Below are 24,374 nucleotides of genomic sequence, written 5' to 3' on the forward strand. Positions count from 1 at the left end.
CCCTCCCGTCCTGCAAGAGTCTGTTTGTGTGGCAGTGGACATGTGCAAGGAGGTGAGGGAGGTGCGTTGTTATGACACTGTGATGTTTTTGCAAAAAAGGTGTTTCCATTGCACTTTTGCGAGAAACGTCAATGTCGAAACTTCTGAAAAATCTTTTTATCGAAATTTGAGAGGTTTTTCGAAAATGTGACGCTTCCATTACCAGTATTTGATTGCGATTTTTACATTTTGCGCAATTCTAGGTGTAATGGAAACAGCTTCTGTCTGACTGCCTAGCAGAAGTAAAAACTTGGAAGTCAACAGCAATTAATGTTTTAAAGAATGATTTTGTCATTTCTTATCTTGGTAATCTGTCAAACCCTCTGAAAGAAATATTGGTGCAATTTTTGACTGGGACCTTCCTAAAGAGCCACAGGTCAAAAAATAAAAAGTGTTCATATACATTTTTAAGAAAAAATACTTGAGATGGATGATTATACTTATGTTGCATGAGTGTGATAACAGCACAAGTTTTAGTGCATCGTGAGAACGCAAGTGGTGTGAGAGTGCAGTATTGGTCTGACATGAGTGTGGTATTAAGAAACATTTTTGAGAATAAATGGATGATTATGAGGGAGGACAGCGTGAGTGGGGTCTTTACAGACATTTTGGGGAATAAATACTTAAGATGGATGATTGTGAGTAAGTGTGTGTGAGTATCTGCTTGAGTATGGTCCGTGAACTATCAGTATGTCTGTTAGATGTGTCTAAATATTCAAATTTCTCCACACTTTACAATTACCTCATCAGATTTCACATTCAGATCACTTTGGTAGGAAAAAAATGGGAAAAGTTGATTTTCAGAAATGATACCAGAATATTTCCATTTAACAGAATAAATAAATTAAACACTGCATGTGTGTTTTCCTTTATTTGTAACATGAGTTTCTCCCTCATCCCATCTATATTTATGCACCAAGTTGTTCTTCTGTACATCGAGGCAAAATCTCACATCAGGTCGTTTTGTAGGAAATATAATTAACCACAATTCAAACATTATTTTTACAGATTTACAACATAAAAGTGAAGTCATTGTGACTTGATGACATATTCATCCTCTCTTCTTTTTATTCAGGATTGCTCGGCACGATAATGTGCAAATGTGTCACACAACAGTGAGGTTTCAGGGGGTTTATCCTTGGCATGTTATAAATTACAGGACAGGTTATGACCAAAAAACACTGACACTGGTTTGCTTTGGGTGACAATTGGAAATGTTTGTAAGAAAGCAGAGGACCTTCAAATAAGCAAACAAGAAGAAATGCAGATAGAGGAGAAGAGTGGGGTAGACAAACATTTCAGGTCCTTTCAGAGAAATTTGAGCACACTGTCTTGAATAGAAAAACATCTCTCCGGATTTTTTTAACTTGAAGAGACGAGCTCCTCCTTCTGATGGACATGTGGCGAGCACAAAAGAGGCTCATAGGACCAGAGGTTAATGGATTGAAGACACCACAGCAACCACAGCCCGTAAGAAGACAGTGTGAAAAATGTTGTGTGCTCGGGGGAGCTAATCAAACAGTCTGTCTGTCTCTGCCTCAGTGGCTCTTAGTTCCCCGCAGGTCCCTTCACATCCAGAGACTGTAGACCTGCCTGGAGGTTGCAGGCCGACGGGTCACAGTAACCGTTAGGTCCAGCTGATCCAGGAGGACCAGGGACACCAGACTGTCCTGGAGCACCAGGAGGTCCTCTCTGTCCATCACGACCGTCCTGACCGTAGCCGGGTTTGCCAGGCTCACCTATGAGCACAGCATTCATTTTAGAATAGGAGCAACATTTTTAAAGGAAAGTTACCCTTTTCTCCCTCATGTAAAAAAGTTGTGTAGTTAGGCTAAAGTGTCTTATGCTGAAGTTTTCCAAAGTGTTTACATTTCCAAGTTTCAAAGCAGTGATTATTTGTATCATGCTTCCAGACTTTAACAGAGCTTGTTTCTTTTAGTTCCCAGATCCACAATTTTTCTTCCACAGTTTTCTTATAGTGATAAAAAGCATTGTAAGACTAAATAACTCACCTGGAAGTCCAGGAGCTCCTGGTTGACCTTTAGGTCCTCGAGCGGTGGGCCCTCTGGAGCCTCTGTCGCCCATTTCACCTGTGTAAGAATAAATGTCATGAAGATATTTGCAAAACAATGATTGTAGTAAAACATGTAAGACATGACACCTCCTTGAAAGTGAAGCCAAAATATTGGAGCTCCCCTATGTGACTGACTGCAGTATGGGTCTAAACAGACATTGCACTGGTCAAACTATGAAATTAAAGTGCATGGAAAACAAATATTCTTTTTCATTTCAAACAGTTAGACAAACCATAACCAACAGCACCACCACCAGTTGGACTTTGGTGTCATACTTTCACAACTAGGAGCTGAGGGATAATCGTCCATACTCAAACATGGTCTAAGATTGTCCCAAACAGATATATAAAAACTAAGCTTAACTTTTTCTCCTATCTTTTTTTATCCTTCCTATGAAACTTTTTATTTTGCTTCAGTTTTTAACTTCCATCTCTGGTCCACTTAACCCTAAGTTACTACATCTAAAAGAGTGGGTAGTGTGTGTATTTTTTTTTGTCCTTATTCTGTCCCTCTAGTACCCCAGTAATATATATACATGATTTAAAGCAAACAAAAGAACCCCAAAAACCTTATTTTTCTCTCATTGGTATTTAGAAAACCCCTATTTCAGCCTCTCCCTGAAACACTTTGTTTTAGCTGCTGTTTCTTTAAAACTCCCTGCTTCACAAACTCCCTTTTCCCTGATTGGTCAGCTGTCTGGAGGTCTGTCAGGGGCAGGCCTATGAGCTGAGACCTCCTGTGTTAGTAACCAGTTAGGAAATCCTTATGCAATGACCTCATTTTTTTCCCACAACGTCTTATGAGTTATTGGTCAGTTTACAGTCAGAATCAGGGATTTCTATGTTTGAAAATGTAGAGGTTTGGAAAAGTACATTTTTTGACAATGAGGCCATAATTTCAAAGAGGACTTAAAGCTACCCTTTGAGGCCATAAAACCATTGGGAAAATGTTTGCATCGGCAATAAACTGAGTAAGAAGTAAGCTCATTTCCCTCTGTCAAACGTTCCTTGACTTCAACTTTGTTAAAAGAGAAGTCTCCCCCTGCTGGTCATGAGACAGAATGCAGATGTCAGCTTTGCGTTTGAAACTAATAGTTAATTTCCAAATCTCTTGTGAATTTCAGGTGTTCAACCTCATTACCTTTGGGTCCTTTTACTCCCAGAGGTCCTGGAGGTCCTTTCAGTCCAGGAAGCCCTCTTGATCCAGCCTGCCCAGGGAAGCCATTGTCTCCTGGTGCTCCAGGAGGTCCTGGAGGTCCAGGTTTTCCAGGTAAACCAACCACACCAGACTCTGGTCTCCTTAGACTAGCCGCTAACTGAGCCAGCTGTTCTGTAGGAGCACAAACAGAGCGGAGGAGGAAGGTTTAGACGTATCAGACACAAAACACGTCGTGTTTTCTATCAGCTGTAGTTAACAGATGTCAGAGGGGCCTTTGGAAGACGGAATACTTTGTAATAAATCATTCTAAAGCTTAAGGAGACTCATCCCTGAAAGCTCACAGCAGCTCTCATGGAGATGGTCCATCAGCTCTTGTTGTGGAGTAGAATGTGAAGCAGGCAGAGGTGAATTTATGGGCATGATATCCCCCGAGTTGCTCCTGCTTTTCAACCTCTTCCCACAGAAGCTCAGTAAATTGTGCAGAGCGGAGATAATGCTCTTTCTTTCAAGCAATGAGCAGCAGGAAATGCATGTCCATGATGCAAAGGATCTAATATTAATCTTCCACATTTCCTTCCTGCGTGGTATTTTGCACTTAAGATTTGAGTTTTCTGGCTCCTGATGAAAATTCATGCCGCTGCTGCTCGACTACTCTTTTTTAAGATTTCCTTTCCAGGCAGACTCTTTGCTCAGAGCAGAGGAGTGCAGGTCTGCTGGAGGTGAAATTAATTTTTCAGCACATCGGCTATAAAAAAGTCATGAGGATAGGAGATGAGTTGTGAAGACGTAAGAGCAACAGAATGAAGAGAACAGAGGTTGTGACTTCAGTGAGACATTTCTAAAGAATCCTTCATCCATCACACAAACAAAGGCTGAAGCTTATTTCATGTTCTGGTTATGAGACTTTTCCTTTTTGAACTGGGGAGGATCCAGCAGCCGCCTGGATCAATGAGACAACAGAGGGGTGGCTCTATGTGTGGCGGTGTAATGAGGCATTCTGGGGAAGATTAAACTCGGGGAAACGAGGCACGGGGGAATGATAAACGGGGTCAAAGGCCTATCAGTTCTTACCTTGCATGACTCGCATGCAAACTTGTTTGATGTGCTGATCGCTCGGCTCCTTACCCTGGAAGGAAGAAAGATGACTTAATAGATTTCAGGACAGTGTCTGAAACATTTATATGACGACTCCACAGAAGTGTTATCGAATGAAAACAGAAGTCCTCCTGTTTTACTCACATGCTTCTCTCTGGGTGGAGAAAATTGTTCTGCCCACAGGCTTGTTAAACCTATCTAATGAACTTTAAGTGCACTGTGGTGTCGCTGGAATTGGGAGTTTTTTTTCTCCACTCTTAAAGTTAAAATTTTAGAGAGGAGAAATAACACAGCTGGTTTGCTTTTTAACAACCACAGGCTAAACCAGTAGGTTTGTCAAACTACTCCCAAAGCCTCTGTTTGAGCATTTTACTTCTGATTTCTTGGTCTTATTGGTCTTACGTATTGTCATTGGATAATGAGCTAATGCTGCATCAACTAATCTTTTACTCTAAGAGGGAAAAAACCTTTAAAATGAATATGCTAAACCAACGCAGATCTGGCTCAACTGATCAAGGAGAAAAACTAATTAGAAAAACTGGGGTCATAAATTAACTGAAAAACAGTCTCATCTTCCCACCTGGCAACATAAACCAGTACATTTTCCCAACCCTAGGAGTAAATTTGCACATTTTCTTTTTGAATCACTTTCAATACATGATCTATGTCCACTTCTCTGAGTGTTTTATATAACATACAGAAATACTGGGATTTAAGCCAACTTAATCAGAAATATCACAGCACATGTTAACCTAAAAAGAGACACATAGAATGTGCAAATAGGGCAAGAAAAATTAACTTGTCAAGTTTTTTGAAATACAAACAAGGTCCCAATACAAGAAACTAGACACATATTATTTACTCACACTGTTGATAAATTAATTTAAAGCATTCAGACACATTTTTTGTCTTTTAATATTTTAAAATGAGATTTTTTTCTTAACTTATCAGGTGAATAAAGCTCGAATTAAGTCGCCTGGATTTCAGTCTTTGTTGTGCATACATTTTGGTAACACTTTAGAGGTCAACAAACTTAATCACACTTCGGTAATAATGAGACAAAGTTTTTTTTTCTAATTTCTTTGAAATTAGCACATAACTTCTTTGAAATGATGTCCAAATTTATTGTCGCAAGTTACAATTGGTAGGTTACTGGTTTTTTTTCCAGTTAATTTGAAATTTACTCCAAATTTTCAAGGCAAATAATTTTATTTGAAATTAAATCACAACCCACCACAAAATGTTTTTAGAAGTATCCCAATGTTTCTGCTATTTCCAGAGAGGCAGGTGATAAATAGCTGCTTAGTTCTTTAATACACAAGTTAGGTTCATTGTTTCCTCTGATAATTACCTTTATGATTAGGCCTATAATGTTTTACATGATACAACTGAAGGCTTCAGATGTGATATTCACCAAGAGTGGGGTTGTAAAATGGCCTTACCTGATCGTGATAGACACTGTGAGTACAGGGGCACAACAGAATCTGGCCAGAAGTTATGTGCTAATTTTCACCAAATGCATGAAATTTTGGGGATATTTTTAAAGAAATAAGAAAAAACTTGGTCTAATTGTTACCTCAGTGTGACATTTTTACCGACATTTTCGGAGCAGCTTGTTCACATCTAGCTAGTATGGTTCATGATCTTGTTCATGATCAGGGTTTGTTGCTCCAGAAGTAATTTGCGTGTTAAACATTTAAAAGGAGATCTGAGTAACAAAGATCAAAGAGTACTGAGATAAATCTCAACTAGACGGAAATTGTGAATTGTTATATCTTCTAATGAGTACCATACCAACAGTGCTCATGAGAAATTTTCAGTGTGCACCAGATATCCCACCAGGTGCACACCAAAGACCAACCAGTGCCTTCCTGAATCTTAACATGGTAGCAGAAGAGTTAGATGAGCTTTACTGGTGCCTTTGACTCTATTACAAGGACTTTACAGTTTTGCTTGCACATCATCACTGCCACATTCTGTCATAACATCACCTAACACAGATTTTGAGGTACAGGTAATTATACTCAGAATTCAAGGAAACAGACTGCATGTCAGGAGAGAAGACGTTTGTTAAATGTTTGCACGTAAAAAAATAACAAGAACTATTTCATCACAATAAGTTTTCTAATGAGCACAGGTTTATGTCCAGTGTGCACAAGAAGCCTAATTTTTCCTGCCTGTGTCGCCTCAGGGTCTCCGTAGAGAAGGCAATAACCAAAAGTTTATTTTTTCCTGAAACCATCCCAATCCAACAAGAAACTGCAACAAGTACATTGGTTTCAATGGATTCAGAAAAGAGATTTTGTGCCAAAATAACAAAAAATAATGACATAAATCCCTAACAGTCCATGCTGCTGCTGCTATAAAGAAAGTAAACATGAGCTACAGCAGATAAAGTAAAAGTTGTGTGAGCCCATATACTATGAGAATGAAGAAACCCTGAGTTTGTTTCTTTCTCACTCTGTTTTTTTTTTTTTGCCTGTGAGTGTTTTCTGTTGTAGACTTACCGCTGGACCCTGAGACCCCCTGACACCAGTTGCTCCTCTGTTTCCCTGCATGCCCCGTGGTCCAGGTGAGCCGGGCGGCCCCTCCACACCAGGCTGCCCTCGACTTCCCTCAGGACCTCTTCTGCCAGGCTCTCCGGGGTTACCAACCTACATACGAGGTAAAGGTGTCACACAGCTGCAGCACAAACAGCACCAACAGGCTGACAGTGGAGGAAGGACGAGGACACCAGGGACAGAAAGTCAGGTTGAACTCACCTCTCCTTTAGCGCCAGCTTCTCCTGGCTCACCCTAAAGTGTTTGTGGAGACAAAGAGCAAAAACAGGAATGACTGTGAGAGATTTTGATGTTGAATTAAGAAATATGAAAGTGTTTCTGCAAAAACTTACAACATCGCCTTTGTCTCCAGCATTTCCTTCATCACCTTGAACTCCCTATGAAAAAAAAAATCATTATCAATCATCATCAAAATGCAGCTTCATTATCAACAAACTTAACAACAGTTTCCAGGGTTCCTGACCTGCTCTCCTTTAGGTCCTGGCTCCCCACGCTCTCCCTGTGGAAAAACAAAACAACAGTGATTGTTTTGGACTCAGATGTTTTCCATTAGTTCACACTAGAGGGAGCTGAGCAGCTGCCTGTTCAGCCATTCTCTTCTGTGTAAGACAAAAGTGTCTAAAAAGGTTTCTGAGTGGGACTGTGGTGCTGCCTTACTCTCTCTCCTTTCTCTCCAGGAAGGCCAGGAGGACCAGGGAGACCAGGGAGGCCAGGGTCACCTTTGGGTCCCTGTGACAGATCAACAAAAAAGTGCAAACAAGAAAAAAAATAGCAAAAATGAGCAGTAGCACCTGCAACAAAACACAGTATTCATTGAGAGCAGCCTTTTAATGGGACGAAAACCCCTTTGAATGTTCATCATCACCTCCTAAACTTCCTGATACTGTCCCCAAACCCTGACTTACAGCCACAGCTCAGCATCCTCCTGGTTGTCTCAGACCTGTCTGTGTGTCTGTGTGCTCTGCTCCTCTTTGATCACTTTCTGACTGTCTTAGGAATGTCAGCAGAACAGAGCGCTCATTCAGCCCACTGCTCACTAGTCTCCCCTTACTGTGAAAATAGACCTCATGTGAGATTCAGCCTCAGCCTATTCTCTGAGACATTCCAGTCAAACAACAGCCAGGACCGTCCACTCTGTGGCTTCACTACTTTTAGCTTCTTCAATTCAGAGTAACAGAAACTCAGGCTGTAGTTCTAGTTTGTACCTCTTAACATGTTTGTAGTAACTTTTCTAAGTTTTTCCACGTATTATCAAGCAACAAAGATGTTTTGCATATGTTTTTTTTACACTCCAGAAACTGAAATCCAAGCCAGAGTTGATGTCTTACTTCAAGTGAAAATTTTCTTATTAGATTTGATGAGAACCATATTCAACTTATAAGTCCATAGACATTTCCCTGGACTTCACGGGTGAACGTTGCTCTTATCAGGACATAAACATTTGCTTTGTTTTCAGTTTTTGCAGTGCAGTTGTATTTTAGAGACATTTGCCATCATTAGAAAGAAGAGCTGAAGAATGACAAGAAATGCCGGGGGTAGAGGGAAAGAGTGGTGGCCCAGGGATAAACCAACAGACTCTGCAAAAAGGGCATCTGATTTGAACCTTTAGGCTCAACTGACCCCTCTGCAAATGTTTGACTGGGCTTTTATTTTGAAAATACAGGAGGGATCTTGTGCTAATTAAGAATGGTACATGATTTTAGAATATTCAAATGATCAAAAAGTTCATGTGACTGTTATCTCATCTGGACAATGTATTTTTTCGCTTGTTTTCGTCACCCTTTGAAATAACGTGATAAAAATGATGTATGGCGACTGTAGGACATCTAAAAGTTGTTTCCTGTTTTTCATTAAATAACAACAAAAAAATTCCTTAATGACATGGTAACATTACAAAAAACATAAGAAAGCATAAGCACCAGTTGCAGGTTGAGTTCTGAGAGGAACTACCGCTACACAAAAAAAAAAAAAAAAAAATTAAGGTTCAAAGCAGGTTTTGTGAATAAAACTAGAACATATTCATAAATCAGATCCATACGTGCATACATCGTATCTAACTTGCATTCTACCACAATGTTGCACAGTCATATGCTGTTGCGACTTCAAACACAAAAAAACACTAAGAGGCTGAGGTTGGGCCTGGTAAAATGTCTGACTTGTTGGGGCAAAAAAAAAAATCACTCAAATCCTAAATTATTGATCTTTCATTGTTGAAGAAAATCAAATTATATCAAACTGATTTTAACGTGAAAAAAAGAGATCATAACTGTGATTTAAAGGAAACAACGTTCAACAAAAAATACGACAACCCAGCTCACCCCCTCTATCTCATTCACGCCACACAAACCATGACAGGTGACTTAAAAAAAAGGAAATCACCTCATATCTCCGGCCCTTCTCCAGCAATAAACCACACACCAATAAACATTCTCTCCAACACAAACTAACAAATTACTATAAAACAACCTCACACCCCAAAGAAAAAGAAACACAAAAAAAAGCTATACATTTTTTCATGGCTCCTTAATATGCTATTCAAATAATAAGCAGTACCTATTTCATAGTGTTTTACTTGAAATGCTTATCCTTGGTACTGATATAAACCTTTAAAGAGTTCAGGACACCTGACCTGAACCCTAGCCTAGCAGTTAAATAGTACACCCCATGAGGTTGGCCCTGGTTCAGATCTAGCCTGTGGCTCCTCTCCCGCTCTCACCCTGTTTCCTGCTCTCTGTCTTCTCTGAGTAACGGCAGAAAAAAGCAGACTGAATAGCTGAATAATATAAACTGTGAAAATTTCTACTTAATTCAACCATTTAATCGTGTTTTATAACTTAGATGCAGATACTGGTGATAAAACAGAGCAACAAAATGGATAGCAAACAAAACAGGCGTAGGAGTATGCTGGAAACAAAGGCAGACATACAGGAAGTAAAGACAAAAGCATGTAGCCTACAAGAGAAAAAAGAAATAAAAGTCACAGCTGTAACCTACCCTTGCACCTGGCTTGCCAGCTGGACCTCCAGGGCCTTGTTGTCCAACATCTCCCTGAGGAGGAAGAGGATGAAATGAACCTTTGAGTCTCAAAATTTTACAGTAGGGATGCAGCGATGTGAAAATATGTCTGAAACTGATATCTGATATTAATATTGCTGTTATGGCTGATAACCAATATTTACCAATATCAATATTGGTAAATAAAAATAAAAACAATCTGAAATGATGTGTCACGGTAGTTCAGAGAGAAAGAGTGGCCCAATCGTGAGAAAAGACGACTGAGATCGTGGAGATGATCAAAGGATGGAGCGCCCCAGGAGAACGAGATCAAAAAAGTACGTTTTGTCTGTTGTTTGGATCAAACACATGAAGAGAGACATAAAAGAAGAGAGTCCTCTCTTCTTAGGTAGTTTTGGTGTTTATATGATCATAGAAAACAGCATTATTTGGGCCTTGAAAGAGCATTCAAGACACTCTGAAAATGGTCGGCAGCTAATGAATAAATATCAGCCCGATTTTACACATTGGTTGATACCGATTTGTTAAAAAAAATGACCATTATTGGCAGATACCGGTATTGATACCAATATATTGTGCATCACTATTTGACTTTAAAAAAAATAGAAAAGGCAAAGTACTCACAGGTTCACCAATAGGTCCAACAGGTCCCACCTCTCCCTGCTCTCCTCGCTCCCCCTGAGGTGTGATGGAAAAATGTCACGATGACACATCAGAGGTGACAACACAACACAGGTGATAACAGCTTTCAGGAAGAGCTGCTCTGACTTACTGTTTTACCGGCTGAGCCCATTGTTCCAGGAAGGCCTGACTGACCAGAGTCTCCCTGCACGGACACAAACACGTGTTAGATTTAGAAAAGTTAAGGGTGGAATAACTGTTATTTTAATAACTGATGAAGGGAACAACCTTAGAGCCACCCAAGCCTTTTGGTCCAGGTACACCAGGCAAACCCTGAGAACAAAGAAGACTTCTTTCAGAGATTTGTGTCACAATGACGCAGAGAAAAAGGAAACTCTTTGGTGTGAGCCTCTAAAGCTGCAGGCTTAAGGGATAAAACATATATTGGTATAAGCTTTTGACCCCGAAACCTTAAGGGCGATAAAAGTGCTCTGGATATTTAAATCAGGTGGTGACTTTTACACCTGCGGATCTTTCTTAATGCCATCGTCTGCCAACTGAATCCCATTAGTGCCTTTCATTAGACTAATCAGAGATTATAGGGCTGAAAAACTTCTGTCTCATTTTTTCTTCTTGATTACACACCTCAGTTTGATAAATGAGCCAGGGGGATGGAACCATATAGAATTGATTGCTTTAAATGTCATGCTAGAGAGAAAAAAGAAGATTTCGTGTTTTGTATATTGCAAAGTAAAAGATGCAGAAACATTTCTCTGACAGCTACTTTTTGCTAAGATGTGTGCTGTGTGAGCGATGGAGCTTTAAAGTGCTTCTGGTGGGTTTATTCAGGTGCATCCAATCAGAGTCAGTCTTGACAGTTTGAGGTCAAAGGTCACACTTACAGGAAGCCCCTGAAGTCCAACCTCTCCAGGAGCGCCTGCCTTCCCAACGCCTCCCTGTGGAGAAACAGACGGTGAAAAATGGAGCTTACACGCTTCAAGCAGCCAAATGTTACAGAGTTTAATGCATTCAGTCACTGCTCTCTGATCTTTTTCTACAGAAGAGAATAAAAAGCAAAAAATGAAGTGGCTACCATGAGCAACTCCTGTTTTAAAGCAACAAAACTATACTATTTCAGGTGATGTATTGTGAAATAATAGCACTGTGAGGACTATTTGTTCTGTGTTGATTGCAGTGACGCCTGTGGCCAGAAACACAAGTGTTTTTCTTGGATGAAGACTCTGTTTCCCATGAGCACTATCACCCACTGTTGGAAAGACATGACTCTTATGCTGCCTTTCATTTGTACTTGGAACTGGGAAATCGGGAGTGGGAATGACAAGTTAGGCCTTCCAGTTGCCAAGTTGGGAAAACTTGCCATAACATTATTTATATAAACATTGACTAATACTATGTATACGGCTGATTTATTGTGACAAACACTGTCAGAAATTCTAAAATAAAAAGACTACATCAAGAGCTTAATCAATGTTTACTCCTAAACTCAGAATTTCCTATTAGGAACTCGGGGTGGTGCGGGTGCTCCGACTTACAAGTCGGAAATTCCGACCTTGGTGGGCATTCCAGCTGAGCGTTCCCGCTCGGAACTCAAAATTTCTGACTTCCGGATACAAATGGAACGCAGCATTATCAAGGCATGCATTTGTTTTGGAGATCAAATCTTCCTTTAAACACTACATTTCTTTGTTCAAGGTAACTTTTCCCAGGATGCAAAGCAACAAAGTCATGTTTTCATTAGAAGATGAGTAGACTACCTGTTTAGTGTTTCTCACAGCCCAGTGCTCTGAGAAATGTGTAATGTTAGGGAATCCTGGTTATGTCCTATCAGTGCTTTATTGATCGACCCTCAGGTTTGACCAGACCACTACTGAATAACTGCTGCATGTGGATTGGAATGAACATTAGCACAAACAGCTACATCGTATTTTAGCCTGGGCTCTATTACTCTCCTGTTTAGCTTTCTTCTGCACTGTTGCATTTTTTTCTCTTTGAGAAAGCTTTAGTTTCCAGGATTACTACATAATAAATCTATGAAATTCTTTTCAACTGAGAAAAAGGGCAGATCTTTCTTCTCACTGCTAAACTTTGCAGACTGGTGTAGTGTTGTGACTTTCAGTTTATGTGCTGTACATGGATTCTTGTTCTACTGAGAAAACCCGACCTGACCACAGATACTGAGATACAGAATTTAGAAACAACCAATTTTGGTGCTGATAATTTCATTTTAAATCTTAAATTGTGAACAGGAATATATGTTAAAGTGAGTTTATTTTAAGATTACTTGTTAAGCTCTCACAGGGCCTTTAACCAAAAAGGGAATGTCATCTGTTTGCGTCTTCAAGCATCTAATTAGTCTTATTACTGTTGTGTCATTTTAAAGGTTGTTTTTTATTTTTGAAAAAGAAGTTCATTGGAGGCTCTACCTTTGCTCCTGGCAGCCCAGGAATACCCTCACGACCGTCTACACCTGGCAATCCCTGGAGAGGAAAAGCACAAACTCTGTATGAAGTGTGTCAGAACAATCAAGCTTCATTTGTCACGATGATCAGACACTCACAGCCTCTCCCTTTGGACCTGGCACACCTGTGATTCCTCTTGGTCCTTGAACACCCTACACAACAAAACAACAGCAACAAAAAGTGTTAAACTGTACGAACCAGAAAATCAGGGTTCATTTCTTATTTTACAATTGATAGGCTACTGACCGTTTCACCTTTAGGCCCAGGCTCGCCCATCGCTCCTCTCTGGCCTCTGTCTCCCTAAGTATAAGACATTGAATCATTAGTTTTCAATACATTACTTGAATGTTTGTAGAAATTAAAAGCAGGTGTAAATTTCAGGGTCAAACTTACAGTTGCTCCTGCAACACCCTGGGGACCTGGATCTCCATCGAGACCTCGAGCCCCCTGCAAGAGAACAACAGCAGTGGTTTGTTAAAAATGTAAAATTTTTTATAAATAAAATTGAGCATTTAGGAGGAATTTGCAAAAAATAGAAACCACTGGTGTACTCACCATCTCTCCTTTGGTGCCCATCATTCCTGTTGCTCCACGAAGTCCCTGAGGACCCTGGAATAAGAAACACACCCAGCAGAAAAAACAAGAAGCTTAAGAAGAGGAAACAACAAACTGGTAAAAGTCTTAAATTAAATTGAGTGTCTAACCGTTGGTCCCTGGGATCCGACCTCCCCTGGACTCCCCTGGTCTCCCTCCTCACCCTAAGGAGGGGGAGAAAAACAGTGGCATCAAGAGGCAAACAAATTTATACTCTTAATATCACAACAAGTATATCCAAAAACATGAAGAAACCCATCTAAGGTTCTCTTATTCCACAAATATTCAAGGCTGCTCCTATCAAGGCTGCTTCGTAATTAGAAACACATAATAGACTTCTTTAATTGATTGCAAGGGGGCAAAAGAGGATGATTGAACTCCAAATTAGAGTTCTCCGGCTTTGTAAATTAAAAATAATTTATGAGCAGAGTCTGGTGGACCTGAGGGGGCAAATCCATTAAGACAGATAGTGGTTCTAGCCTCAGGCGGTGCAAGTTTCCTGTCATTATGAAGGCAGTTTCTTCTTTTAATTACTCGTAAACAGCACGCTTGCATATGATCAAATATCAAAGGCCAAAAATATGACATGTATTAAATTCTACTTCATTGTTTTCCCCCAAAAAATTGATTATTATTCTTCCAATAGAGGTAATGCTTTTGAAATATGATAGATTAAAGATGAGTTACCACAAGTTTGTGCTATTATTTATTATATGTATGATTTTAGATTTCAATATTTACTTCCAACCACAGTGCAACACCTTCTTGTTAACTTCCAGTTCAAATGTGTGATTTTGAGAGCAGAAAACAGGCTAAAGGCCCTCAAACGAAGCTCCCAGTGAAGGAGAAAATCCTTCAAGCAGACGGGGCGCAGACCGACAGTAAATCACACCCTGGCATGAGGTGATAAAAGGAGATGGGCCTGGACTCATTTCCATTTATATAGTGCATAGACACATTACAGAGAGAGGGCAGTTGTGCTTGAACATCATTTCAAATGAATCATCCTCCGTGCATTACAAGGAGTCACAGGCATTACATAAAGGCGTGTATCACTTCCATTTGAAATAGAGCAGCCGGGTAATACTTGTCTCAAAGGGGAGAGGAATTCCTTTTTCACATTTAAACCGTGCATAATTCTTCCTGATGCACAACGCTGTGGCATGTGTGGAGGGAAATTTATGTTTAAAGGGACTATTTTTGTAGTTTTATGTCAGTGTGAATCCTCACTGTTGTTGTTGAGGGTGTTTTATTGCATATCTCGAAAATTTAAATATTTATCTTTGGGTTTAAAAAAAGGAGGTGGCCTAGTTTACCTTGTGTCCTTGTTTTCCAGGCTCGCCTGATTCACCTTTTACTCCCTTGTGACCCTGAAAACATACAAAAAATAAATTTAACACAAATCAAACAAAACAGTCTGTGGCATCAATTTGATTTCAGTGTGACAGAGAACACTCAGCTTCTCACCTTCATGCCAGGAAGGCCAGGATGTCCAGGGGTCCCTGGTGGACAGGAGTTTGGACACTAAAGAACATAAAGTAAGAAGTTGTTCTTCACATCTTAAGCGAAATTAAACTATAATCTCCTGCAGTTAATTAAAAAATATGTTACCAGTTCTGCACTGCCTTGCATTCCAGCTGCACCCTGAAATTTAGAGAAACACAGGTTAGCACTTTTATATTATACACATTTTTTGACATTACAATGGACGACATTTAAAGAGGAGGTATTGTGTTTCTTTAGACTTTATTCTGTCCCTCTGGTGCCCCCGTAGCAACTTTATATGAACTACAGTTAAAAAAAAAAAAAAACTTATTTTGCTTCCAAAAGTTTAGGAAACCCTAATTTCAGCCGCTGTATGAAAAGCTTCGTTTTGGCTGCTGTCTCTTTAAGGCTCCCCACTCCACAACCTCCCTTCCCTCTGATTGGCCAGCCCTCTGGAGGCCTGTAAGGGGCGGAACTATGAGCAGCCCTAGGTGTTTAAGACCCACCTTAACAGTTAGTTTGGGGATCCTTGTGTTATTAACTCATGATTTCTGCAAGTCCTCTGAAGACCTGGTGCTATTTTTAGATGGAGTGTTTTATCAGTTTACTGACAGATTCAGGTATTCCTACAACATACTAATATGTAGATGTTTCAAAATGTGCATTGCTTTATATGCCTGCCTAATCCCCTTCTTTAAGCTCAAAGTTTTGCAAATTTTGGGATGCAAACTGAGCCAGTGTCACTCACTCTGGGTCCTGTTGGTCCCCGAGGTCCCTGTGGTCCTCTCACACCCATGGCTCCCTGTGGAGAGAAATGAAATGTGTCAGAAAACCAAAATAAAGTGGAAGCATAGGAAGTAAGAGTGCTGGTAAGGACAAAATTACAACACCCAGGTTTAAAGTAAAGAAAGGATGCTAATATAACATCTTAAGAGCTTAGCACAGACTTCAACCTCACTTAAAAACCAAAAGCAAGCTGGTGCAGATAATTATAGCCAAAAGGCAAAGCTTAAAATTTAAATAAACCAATAACAAAAACAAGTCTAGCTTATAAAGTAAATATAATTCTGCGTTTTAAGACACCCTCAGGCAACATGAGGCGCTGAATATTTGATCATTTCTGTTGATTTTTTTCACTCCTGAATAACTGTCTGAGAATCTTAGAATTTGTAAATCCATGCATCTTTTATATGGTGACAAAAAAGTGTTAGAAGATAACTTACTTAACACTCTTTGGCTGGTTGTGTATTGAATACATGATTTAAAGAGTAAGCACAGAATGTTACTGTGTGTTTTATGTTTGTGACAACAAATTTATCAACTCCTGTGTCTTCGAAAGATGTGTGCACTCCCACCTTGTGTAGCCTACTTGTGTTTTAGTGGGTTCTCAAATCTCTAATCCTAAAACAAAACAGAGTCTTCCCCCACACTTCTCTGCCTTTACTCACGGGTGGTCCAACTTTTCCAACTTCACCCAGAAGTCCCCCAGGCCCAGGAGGTCCCTGTCCGAAGACACGTGTTACATTTTAATATCAATCCTTTATTGGTTAAGATGACAAAAAGTTGTGATAAACTTGGATTAAGCTGCATAAATGATTTACTTACAGGGGGTCCATCAGGCCCAACACCCTGAAGACAGAAGCAAGCATTAAGACTCAGTTAAAAATGTCCTCAGCTTAAATAAAGGACTTCATGATGATTTGTGTTACTCTAATGAAAGATCACTCACAGCTGCTCCACGAGGTCCAGGTTTTCCAGGTTCCCCCTAAGAAACAGGATATGAAACATGAACAAGTGTTGTAACAAACACTGAAACACTGCAGGCTAAATTGAGCCATATTAGCCTCCCGGTTAACATTCCTCCAGCTCATCACATGACTGCATCGGGCACACTTGACCCAGCAGCGTTTGGTCTAATGAGAACCGATGTTGGGCTCCATTCCTCACGGAGATTACACAGAAGACTCGCAGGATTAAGTCTCATTTGTCACGAGGAATTGGTTTATGCACTGCAGCTCTCGTTGCCCGGCCAAAAAGCTGGACAGCAGCTTGGCAGCATTTCGCTGACAGTCTCTGAAGCAGGGAAAGCAAAGGCTCATTAGTCACTTACTTTCTGTCCGAGGGGACCGTCTGGACCGGGATCTCCGATGGGGCCGGTCAAACCCTGCAGAGAGGAGACATGAGGCTTAATTACAACATCACAACAAACTTTGAGGTGATTCAGCAACTTTACCAAAAAACAAAGCTAAATGAAAGTGGGTGTGCCTCGTCAAACATCATGCTATTCTCAAGAGTTAAGAGCATATTATTATTCTGTATATGAAACTTGATGCATCCTCATCAACAGGCATTACTTTCCCTCCCCTGTGTTACACACCAGTGGGAGGAGTCCTGAATATTCATGAGTGGGATTTACTAAAATAATTAAGCCCTCCTGTTGAGAGTTTGGAATATATACTGCACCAAAGCTTCATGTTCATGAGTCACAGTGAGGTGAGAGCTATGTTTTTGCAGACGTCATAACGTCCTCAACTTAACAGGCACACAGAAAAAGTCAGCGCCAGGGCAGAGGGCAAAACTTTCAGACTGCAAACCAAGCAGTGAGCAACATTCCTCTGTCCCATTTCAAACAAGCTTGCTGAAAGAAATCATTCCACACTGTTTTGTGGATTCTCAACAGAAGATAATAACTACAGGTAGGGAACAAAGATGCTTTTGTTTAGGGAAACCTGCAGGATTTCAAAGAGGTCATACAAAGTTGTCTTTTTTTGAGAACTTGTTTTATATAAGAGTTAGAAGAAGACTTTAAATCAAGCTAAATTCATCAGTGTCTCTTTGTCTGCAGCAGTTTTATGTGTGGGTGTTTTTCTAACCCAGCTTTAAACTCTGAAGGGAGCAAAGGTAATCACATCAGGGCTTAGGTTTACCCTGTTACAAAGGAAATTTGGATTCCTGATGAATACATTCCTCTCATTTTTTCACACCAACTTAATCTAAAATCTCACCGGTCACTTTACAAGGTTTTCAGAGGAAAGCATAGCCTACATAGAAGAAGAACTGGCTGTACAGACTTCCACCTATACATCAAATAAAATATTGCACTCACATCGTTTCCAGGAATTCCAGGTAATCCTGAAGAGCCGGGTTTACCTGCATCTCCATCAGGTCCCTGGAAACAAACATTTCACATGAGTCAGAAAAGTCTGTCTATGAAAGTTTATAAATTATATGATTTAATTTGACTCATCAAAGGTTATAGTTACAGGAAGACCGCCCTCGCCATCTGCTCCTCTTTCCCCCTAACACGAAGAGACACAATGTGCAAAAATAAGATACTGTTCAAAGAATAGGCGACACATTATCTGGACAATGTTGCCGAGCACTCACTGCAATGCCATCAATTCCCGGGACGCCTGCAGGTCCAGGAGGGCCGGGAGGTCCTTGATTCCTCTGGGTGAAATAATAATAGTATAATAAGAGAATATAAGCCCCAGTCTCTGAAAACTCTATCATTGGTTAAGCCTTTTCTTATCCTATACTGATATATTGCTGCAAAGGCAATATAAAATATGAGAACAGGTGCATCACCATCTGCATGTAGATTGGGGGAGACGGTTTTCAAGATACTTTGAAACAGCAAACAGGAAGAGCTGAATTCTGACTGCAGATTTTATCAGCAATAATGCAACACACTGCAAAAGGGATGAAACTCTAAACAAATGTCACCTTTCACTTTCTTGGTGTGTATGACTACTAAATGTATCAACAAAAATGATCTCACCAAGGTTGGAAGAAAACCAATCCTGTTATTTAGAATTCCGCACAAAGAGGACACTCACCTGCACCTCTGTCACATCAGTCTACAGAAACACAAACAGACACAACAGTGAAAGAGAGACACAGAGAGAAACAATGAGTCTTACTTGAGCGGAGCAGATAAGGACAAGCTGCAGAAGCAGAACCAGCAGAGGCCCTCTAAAGCTGGGGCCCCGAGCCATGGTCTCCCCGTGGGCAGGAAAGGTTAAAAAGTTGTCCTTTCTCTGGGATTTGTTGGGCCGATGGAGCCCCGACAAAACAACCCAGCTGAATCTGCCTCAGCTATCTAGACTCTCTGAGGTCCTGGAGCCATCAGGAGCTCATGTTTATTCATACAGTGCTTGGGTACTGGAAGGGATTGGAGGGTTGGCAGGAGGACAAGACGGGGAGGGGCCAAGGTGTGGATAGCACCAATAGACACATTCAGCGGGATATTTAACCCCACATGACTGAATTCAAAGTATAGTGAAGGTGGAACATAACTAGGTCTAACCTCTAATCATTAGTTAACTCTTATTTAGACAAGCAGGTAGAGCAGATGTTAAAGATGTGAATATGGCACATTTAATTGCGCTTTTACACTTTGGATGCTAAATTTCACCCTGCTTAACTTTGTTCTGTCAAATGAAAGACAAATTTTGGGTTATTGCAGTATGAATAATCCACTCACCAATGTTGTGGCTGGAAGGTCATAACATGCATCTGCTCTGGCACGATTGACATCACAGTGAATAAGCATCGACTGGAGTTCAAACTACATGTAAGAAAAATCAACACAACCAACATCAGATTAGCAACAACTTCCCTGACAGTTTCCAAAAACATTAAATGTTCGAGTCTTGATTCTCTGCTGTACACATTAATGTCTTGCCAAACATTAAGAGATGAGATATATACTACATTAACAGCCTTAACCATAATGAAAAATTATGCTGTTTTCATTGTTTAATAGCCCTCTTTTATCTTTTCTAACCTTTTATTTTCTGTTTTTATGAAGCTGTAGCACTCTAGGATCTTTAACTGAAAAGTGCTTTATAAATAGAATTTGTTGTTATTATTATTATTATTATGCTTAGGCTAGAAGGTAAGATTCCTATGTGCATAATTGTACTCAACAATGGCACTTTCAAATACTTGAAAACCGTGCATCTGAGCTGTTTGCATGCTGCTGCAGAATGCCTTTGTTTTCACCAGGGCCTGTAACAAATTTCACATATTTGTTGCTTTAGCCTGAATGGGGAAGTAGTAGACTTTAACAACACACAAACCAAGCAGGAGGGTGAGAAAACAGGGATGCCCAAACAAGGATCCCTGATGGTACATGCTGAAACTCATCTAAAGTGTTAAAGAAAAGAAAGAATCTCAAAATTTAGAGTAGTTTCTCACACTGGAAATATTTTTGGAGCATTTATCTGCTACTTTCTTTTTCTACATGCAAAATTTCTTATAGCAAATCAAATGAACACCAGTGAGGTAAAGCAACGGATATTTTTTTTAAGTTACTAGACATATAATGTGTCATACATTGGAGAAATCTCCCCTTGCATTAGTCTTATCTGAGTTACAGCTGTCTCACATCATCAATAATCATCACTTTGTTGCAGCATATGGTGATTTATTGTCACTTTGATGTGTCTGCAGAGTCTGAGGCTGCAGTTTTAGGACCACAATTCAGGGACCACATCTTTAAGGCCCATCAACAGTTACAGTTAAGATAAGGGACAACAATAATGTTTACATTAGACTCTTAACAATACACTTCTTGGAGTTCCAACTTCCCCTGAGCAAACAACAAAGGTCTTGAGATGCATTTAGCTTTTAAAGTTTTGAATGAGAAGCAACAAAGTTATGTCAAAGCGCCAGTATGAGTAAGAACCTGCCTGGACGTACCGGAACTGCAATCACTGGGTTTTCCTTCAGCTTCCCAATCATCGTGAAGCCATCCAGGCTGACTTTTTGTCGAGGTGGTGCAGTTTGAGACCCGACCATAAAACAGTCCACATAGAGGGTGACGGAGCGCTTGCTGACATCAAGCAGGACTTTGTGCCACTGGTCACTGAACAGAGAAGCTGCAGCGCTGAAGACCATAGTCTGCCTTCCTTTATCCAGTGATGTGAAGGTAAACTCCAGAGTTTTGGACTCCCCATTAAGTCTGATGGATAGCTGTTCGTTGCCATTCACATCCTGCATTTGCCATATATTCCACTTTTTATTGATGGTACTGCCACTCATGCGCAAAATGGCCACAAATGCAAACTCCTCTGGTAGTCCCAAAGGATATGCTGATCTGGAACAATAAAATCAACATTTTTACACCCCAACTGGAGAAAAATAAGTGGTTATTTATCTGTGACAGGTCCTCTATCTGCATTATTTAGGACTTTCAAATCATCTTGTACAAAGCAGTGATTGTGTAGAATATTTTTGAGTAGATATGGAATGAACGTGATGTTTTGGATGAGTCCTATCTCTAATATTCAGGACCATGGACAGGGTAGATGGTGTTTGCCAGCCTAACCACTAGGTGTCAGTGTTTACTCATACAACCTGCTCCCTGACGCCCTGCAGCTCACCTTGTGTTGATCCTGAAGTTGAATGCTGGACCTATTTGATAAGCAACATGCTGAGGAGATGATCCAGGCACCTTTTTGACTGTCCCTCTTCTTGCAAGTTCAGCAATATGGAACTGGGACATGATGTAAAATCCTGAAGTTGCAGAGGTAGAAAGTGAAAAATAATTTTAGAATCCACAATTTTAATGGGGGATATGTTTTTCTCAAAAAAAAAACAGTGAAAAAAATCTACAAGATGAATTGTCATTTTTTTGTCTTTCTAATTGTATCACATGATCACCAAATGCATTTTATCAATCATACAACATAAACATATTTTTACATCTAAGTGCTATATAAGTTTGTTTTTTTTTTTAAACCTGTGAAGTTCTTTCTTGCATGTCCACAGCAAATGTCTGACACAAAAAGAAAAAACAAAAACAAAAGTGCTTTGTTCTCATGAATTCACCTGGGAAATGATCCTCCCCGATGTTGATCTGAGGGCACATGAACTGCTGCTCCCCATGAATACCAACTTGAGATGAAAATCTCACAGCTGCAAGATGGGAACAGAAAGCAGCCTGCTTTAGTAGTCAAAAAGAGAGCGTGTGTATGTGTGTGGTGTTTGTGAGTGTGTGTGCATGTGCCAGTGTGGGGAGGGAATAAAAGCTCAGTGTTTGGAAAGCTGCTCCACTGCCTTGAATAAATATTAGGCTATCTCTGGCTGTTTGTGGTTTCCTCTTTGACACTTCAACTCTAGATTTCCCTGCCCTGACACATCTGGACGGGAAGTTAAAGGTCTTTATCAAGTTTGAAACATGGTCCACACACAACAGATCCTTCCTTGCTACATTTCCAAGTAGGGTGCCAGCATTGTACATTGTAATTAAACACTGACATGTGTGACAGTTATGCTTTACCATAATTGCAACCATGATTGATGGCTGTTGTTCATGTAATATCATTAAGAGCACAGTTTAATCCATGTAACATGCAGGAACACAGCTGGTCTAACTAACCCAGGAATATAAGCACTGCTGCACAGAACCACACTGGCTACATGTCATAAAAAATAGATAAGAGCAGCTGTTTGCATAGAGGAGACAGTAATGCATTCACATTATGTTTGAACACCTAAGAAAAACACACACATTACTTTTTCTTCCTTTGGTAAATTATCCCATCTGTTGGGAGTTTTATTGAGGAAGATTACTTACTCTGGGAGTGTAGCCCTGTGCACAGATATTGCGGGATGAGATGGAAGCAGCACAAAATGTACAGAAGGATGTTTCTGGAATGAAATCAGAAAAGCACAAGCTCAAAATGTCTTTCCATGTCTTGTTGATAACAGTACAGATTCAAACCTGCTTGAAAATATGGCACTGGTAACAAACTATTAACATTGTAATCATGGAGTAAATAATTTACCTTTTAATTCCTTCCATGTCATAGCTTGCTTGAGAAATTAAGAATAACCTGCAGCTTGATTTTTCTACAGATTGGCATCCAGGAGAGAACAGGACGCCTGGTACTTGCTCCCTCAGCAGGAGTAAAAAACCTCAGGTCACACAGTGAGGGGTCTCTTATAGGCCTGACTGTTGTCATTTATTTGAGGGTGTAAGTCAACAGTCTCCAGAGTGTCAACTTTACATTCCACTGTAGCTCTCCTGCTTCCACCAAGGATTTAAAGGTCCCCCAACTGGGGGACTTTGAGGTCCCCACTTATTATTCCCTGAGCCAGTTACATAAATACCAATACAAAAACCTTTAGTTTTAAAATTGTTCACTTCATTATGACACCAGAATGATTCAGATAGACCTTATAGATGCAGAGATACTCTTTTCAAAAAGGCTTACAGTATTATAAGTGACTTGTAGTCCTGATCTTGTGATCTTTGCCAAAAGCAACACCAAGTAAATAAGCCCAAAAAAAGATAATGCTACCCTGTGGTGGTTTTATTTGCCTACCTCCTTTGGGATCCACATTCTCTGCAGTCTCTATGGTTTCACTGTGTTTAACAGCATTGTTTGGAGAGTGAGTCGAACTGAAAATCTAAAGAAGAAAAGGAAAATATTTCATGCATTACCTCCTTAAAAAGTGTGTTTTGCAATGATTACATGCCAAATGAATTCAAGTATTCCTGGTTTATGTGGGATTATTTCAGTGGAAATGATGGTGCAAGAAATTAAAAAATGAAACTGCTGATTTCACAACAGGTTCCTTCCTTGCATTTCCTTCCTCCTGCTTTTCCTCTTTGTTTTACTGGTGAATGCATGGCATCTAGAAGCACCACAAAGTTGAATTTCCTTGGTTACACTCTAAAGAGAGAGCAGACCAAGGTTTACTTTTCATGCAGGTCACATAACTGCTCATGCTGACTCTGCAGACTCAGGTCTGAGAACATAAATCTTGGGTTTTGTGTAATTTTGATACTAGTGAATCAGAATCAGGTAGTATTAGTTTGCCTTACTCACAAAATTCCTGCTGTGAATGCACAATCTTCCGGTGTTGCACAGACGGGTACTGATGCAGAGATAAAACAGGTTAAGTTAATAAAATTGCATGTACCCACCTTTTACTGTTTTTTCATATGGAATAGCAATTTTGCGTGTAAACTGCGACCTCTGGTATGTGCAGTGACGCGCAGTTAAATGTACGTAAGCGACCAGCCGAATAATGATGGGAATTTAGACTCTTTTTCGAGAGTCGGTTCTAACAGCTCGACTTATTAAAAAGAGCCGTCTTTTTGGCTATTTTAGAGGTGCCTAAAAAAACTGAGGTTAAGAGACAGTCAGTATTCCTCAGAAGACAAACACAGAGATTTTGATGGTGCATGCAAAAAACTGAGAACACATGAACAATAAATTTTACATGGTAGTTTA

The 24,374-nt window shown here is 40.0% G+C and overlaps 1 protein-coding gene across 4 annotated transcripts; it reads right to left on the reverse strand.

Annotated features, from left to right (window-relative positions):
- Window positions 1-356: 356 nt before the first annotated feature.
- On the reverse strand, window positions 357-24,159 carry col9a1b (collagen, type IX, alpha 1b). 4 transcript variants are annotated; one of them, XM_074676528.1, is made up of 39 exons: window positions 24,065-24,159; window positions 23,460-23,536; window positions 22,709-22,782; window positions 21,961-22,047; window positions 21,513-21,645; window positions 20,830-21,226; window positions 19,610-19,693; window positions 18,963-18,983; window positions 18,511-18,573; window positions 18,387-18,422; window positions 18,230-18,292; window positions 17,234-17,287; window positions 16,853-16,888; window positions 16,729-16,752; window positions 16,572-16,625; window positions 15,872-15,925; window positions 15,250-15,282; window positions 15,106-15,162; window positions 14,955-15,008; window positions 13,749-13,802; window positions 13,600-13,653; window positions 13,438-13,491; window positions 13,291-13,344; window positions 13,143-13,196; window positions 13,009-13,062; window positions 11,467-11,520; window positions 10,853-10,897; window positions 10,716-10,769; window positions 10,568-10,621; window positions 9,923-9,976; window positions 7,586-7,657; window positions 7,392-7,427; window positions 7,261-7,305; window positions 7,130-7,162; window positions 6,875-7,021; window positions 4,344-4,398; window positions 3,255-3,443; window positions 2,052-2,129; window positions 357-1,778 (listed from the first exon to the last, which is right to left on the reverse strand). In XM_074676528.1, the coding sequence occupies exons 4-39, from the start codon at window positions 21,998-22,000 to the stop codon at window positions 1,588-1,590; spliced, it is 2,634 nt and encodes an 877-aa protein (XP_074532629.1). In that variant the 5' UTR covers window positions 22,001-22,047; window positions 22,709-22,782; window positions 23,460-23,536; window positions 24,065-24,159; the 3' UTR covers window positions 357-1,587. The 4 variants fall into 4 exon arrangements, with proteins under 4 accessions (XP_074532629.1, XP_074532630.1, XP_074532628.1 ...); XM_074676529.1 differs by having other exon boundaries at window positions 23,460-23,810; window positions 23,967-24,096; XM_074676527.1 differs by lacking the exons at window positions 23,460-23,536; window positions 24,065-24,159 and adding an exon at window positions 22,920-23,021.
- Between the last annotated feature and the right edge of the window lie 215 nt (window positions 24,160-24,374).

This window comes from Halichoeres trimaculatus, unplaced genomic scaffold (assembly GCF_033239565.1).
Source record: "Halichoeres trimaculatus isolate MK-OKI-2021-1 unplaced genomic scaffold, fHalTri1.1 fHalTri1_scaffold_8, whole genome shotgun sequence".
In the NCBI taxonomy this organism is placed as follows: domain Eukaryota; kingdom Metazoa; phylum Chordata; class Actinopteri; order Labriformes; family Labridae; genus Halichoeres; species Halichoeres trimaculatus.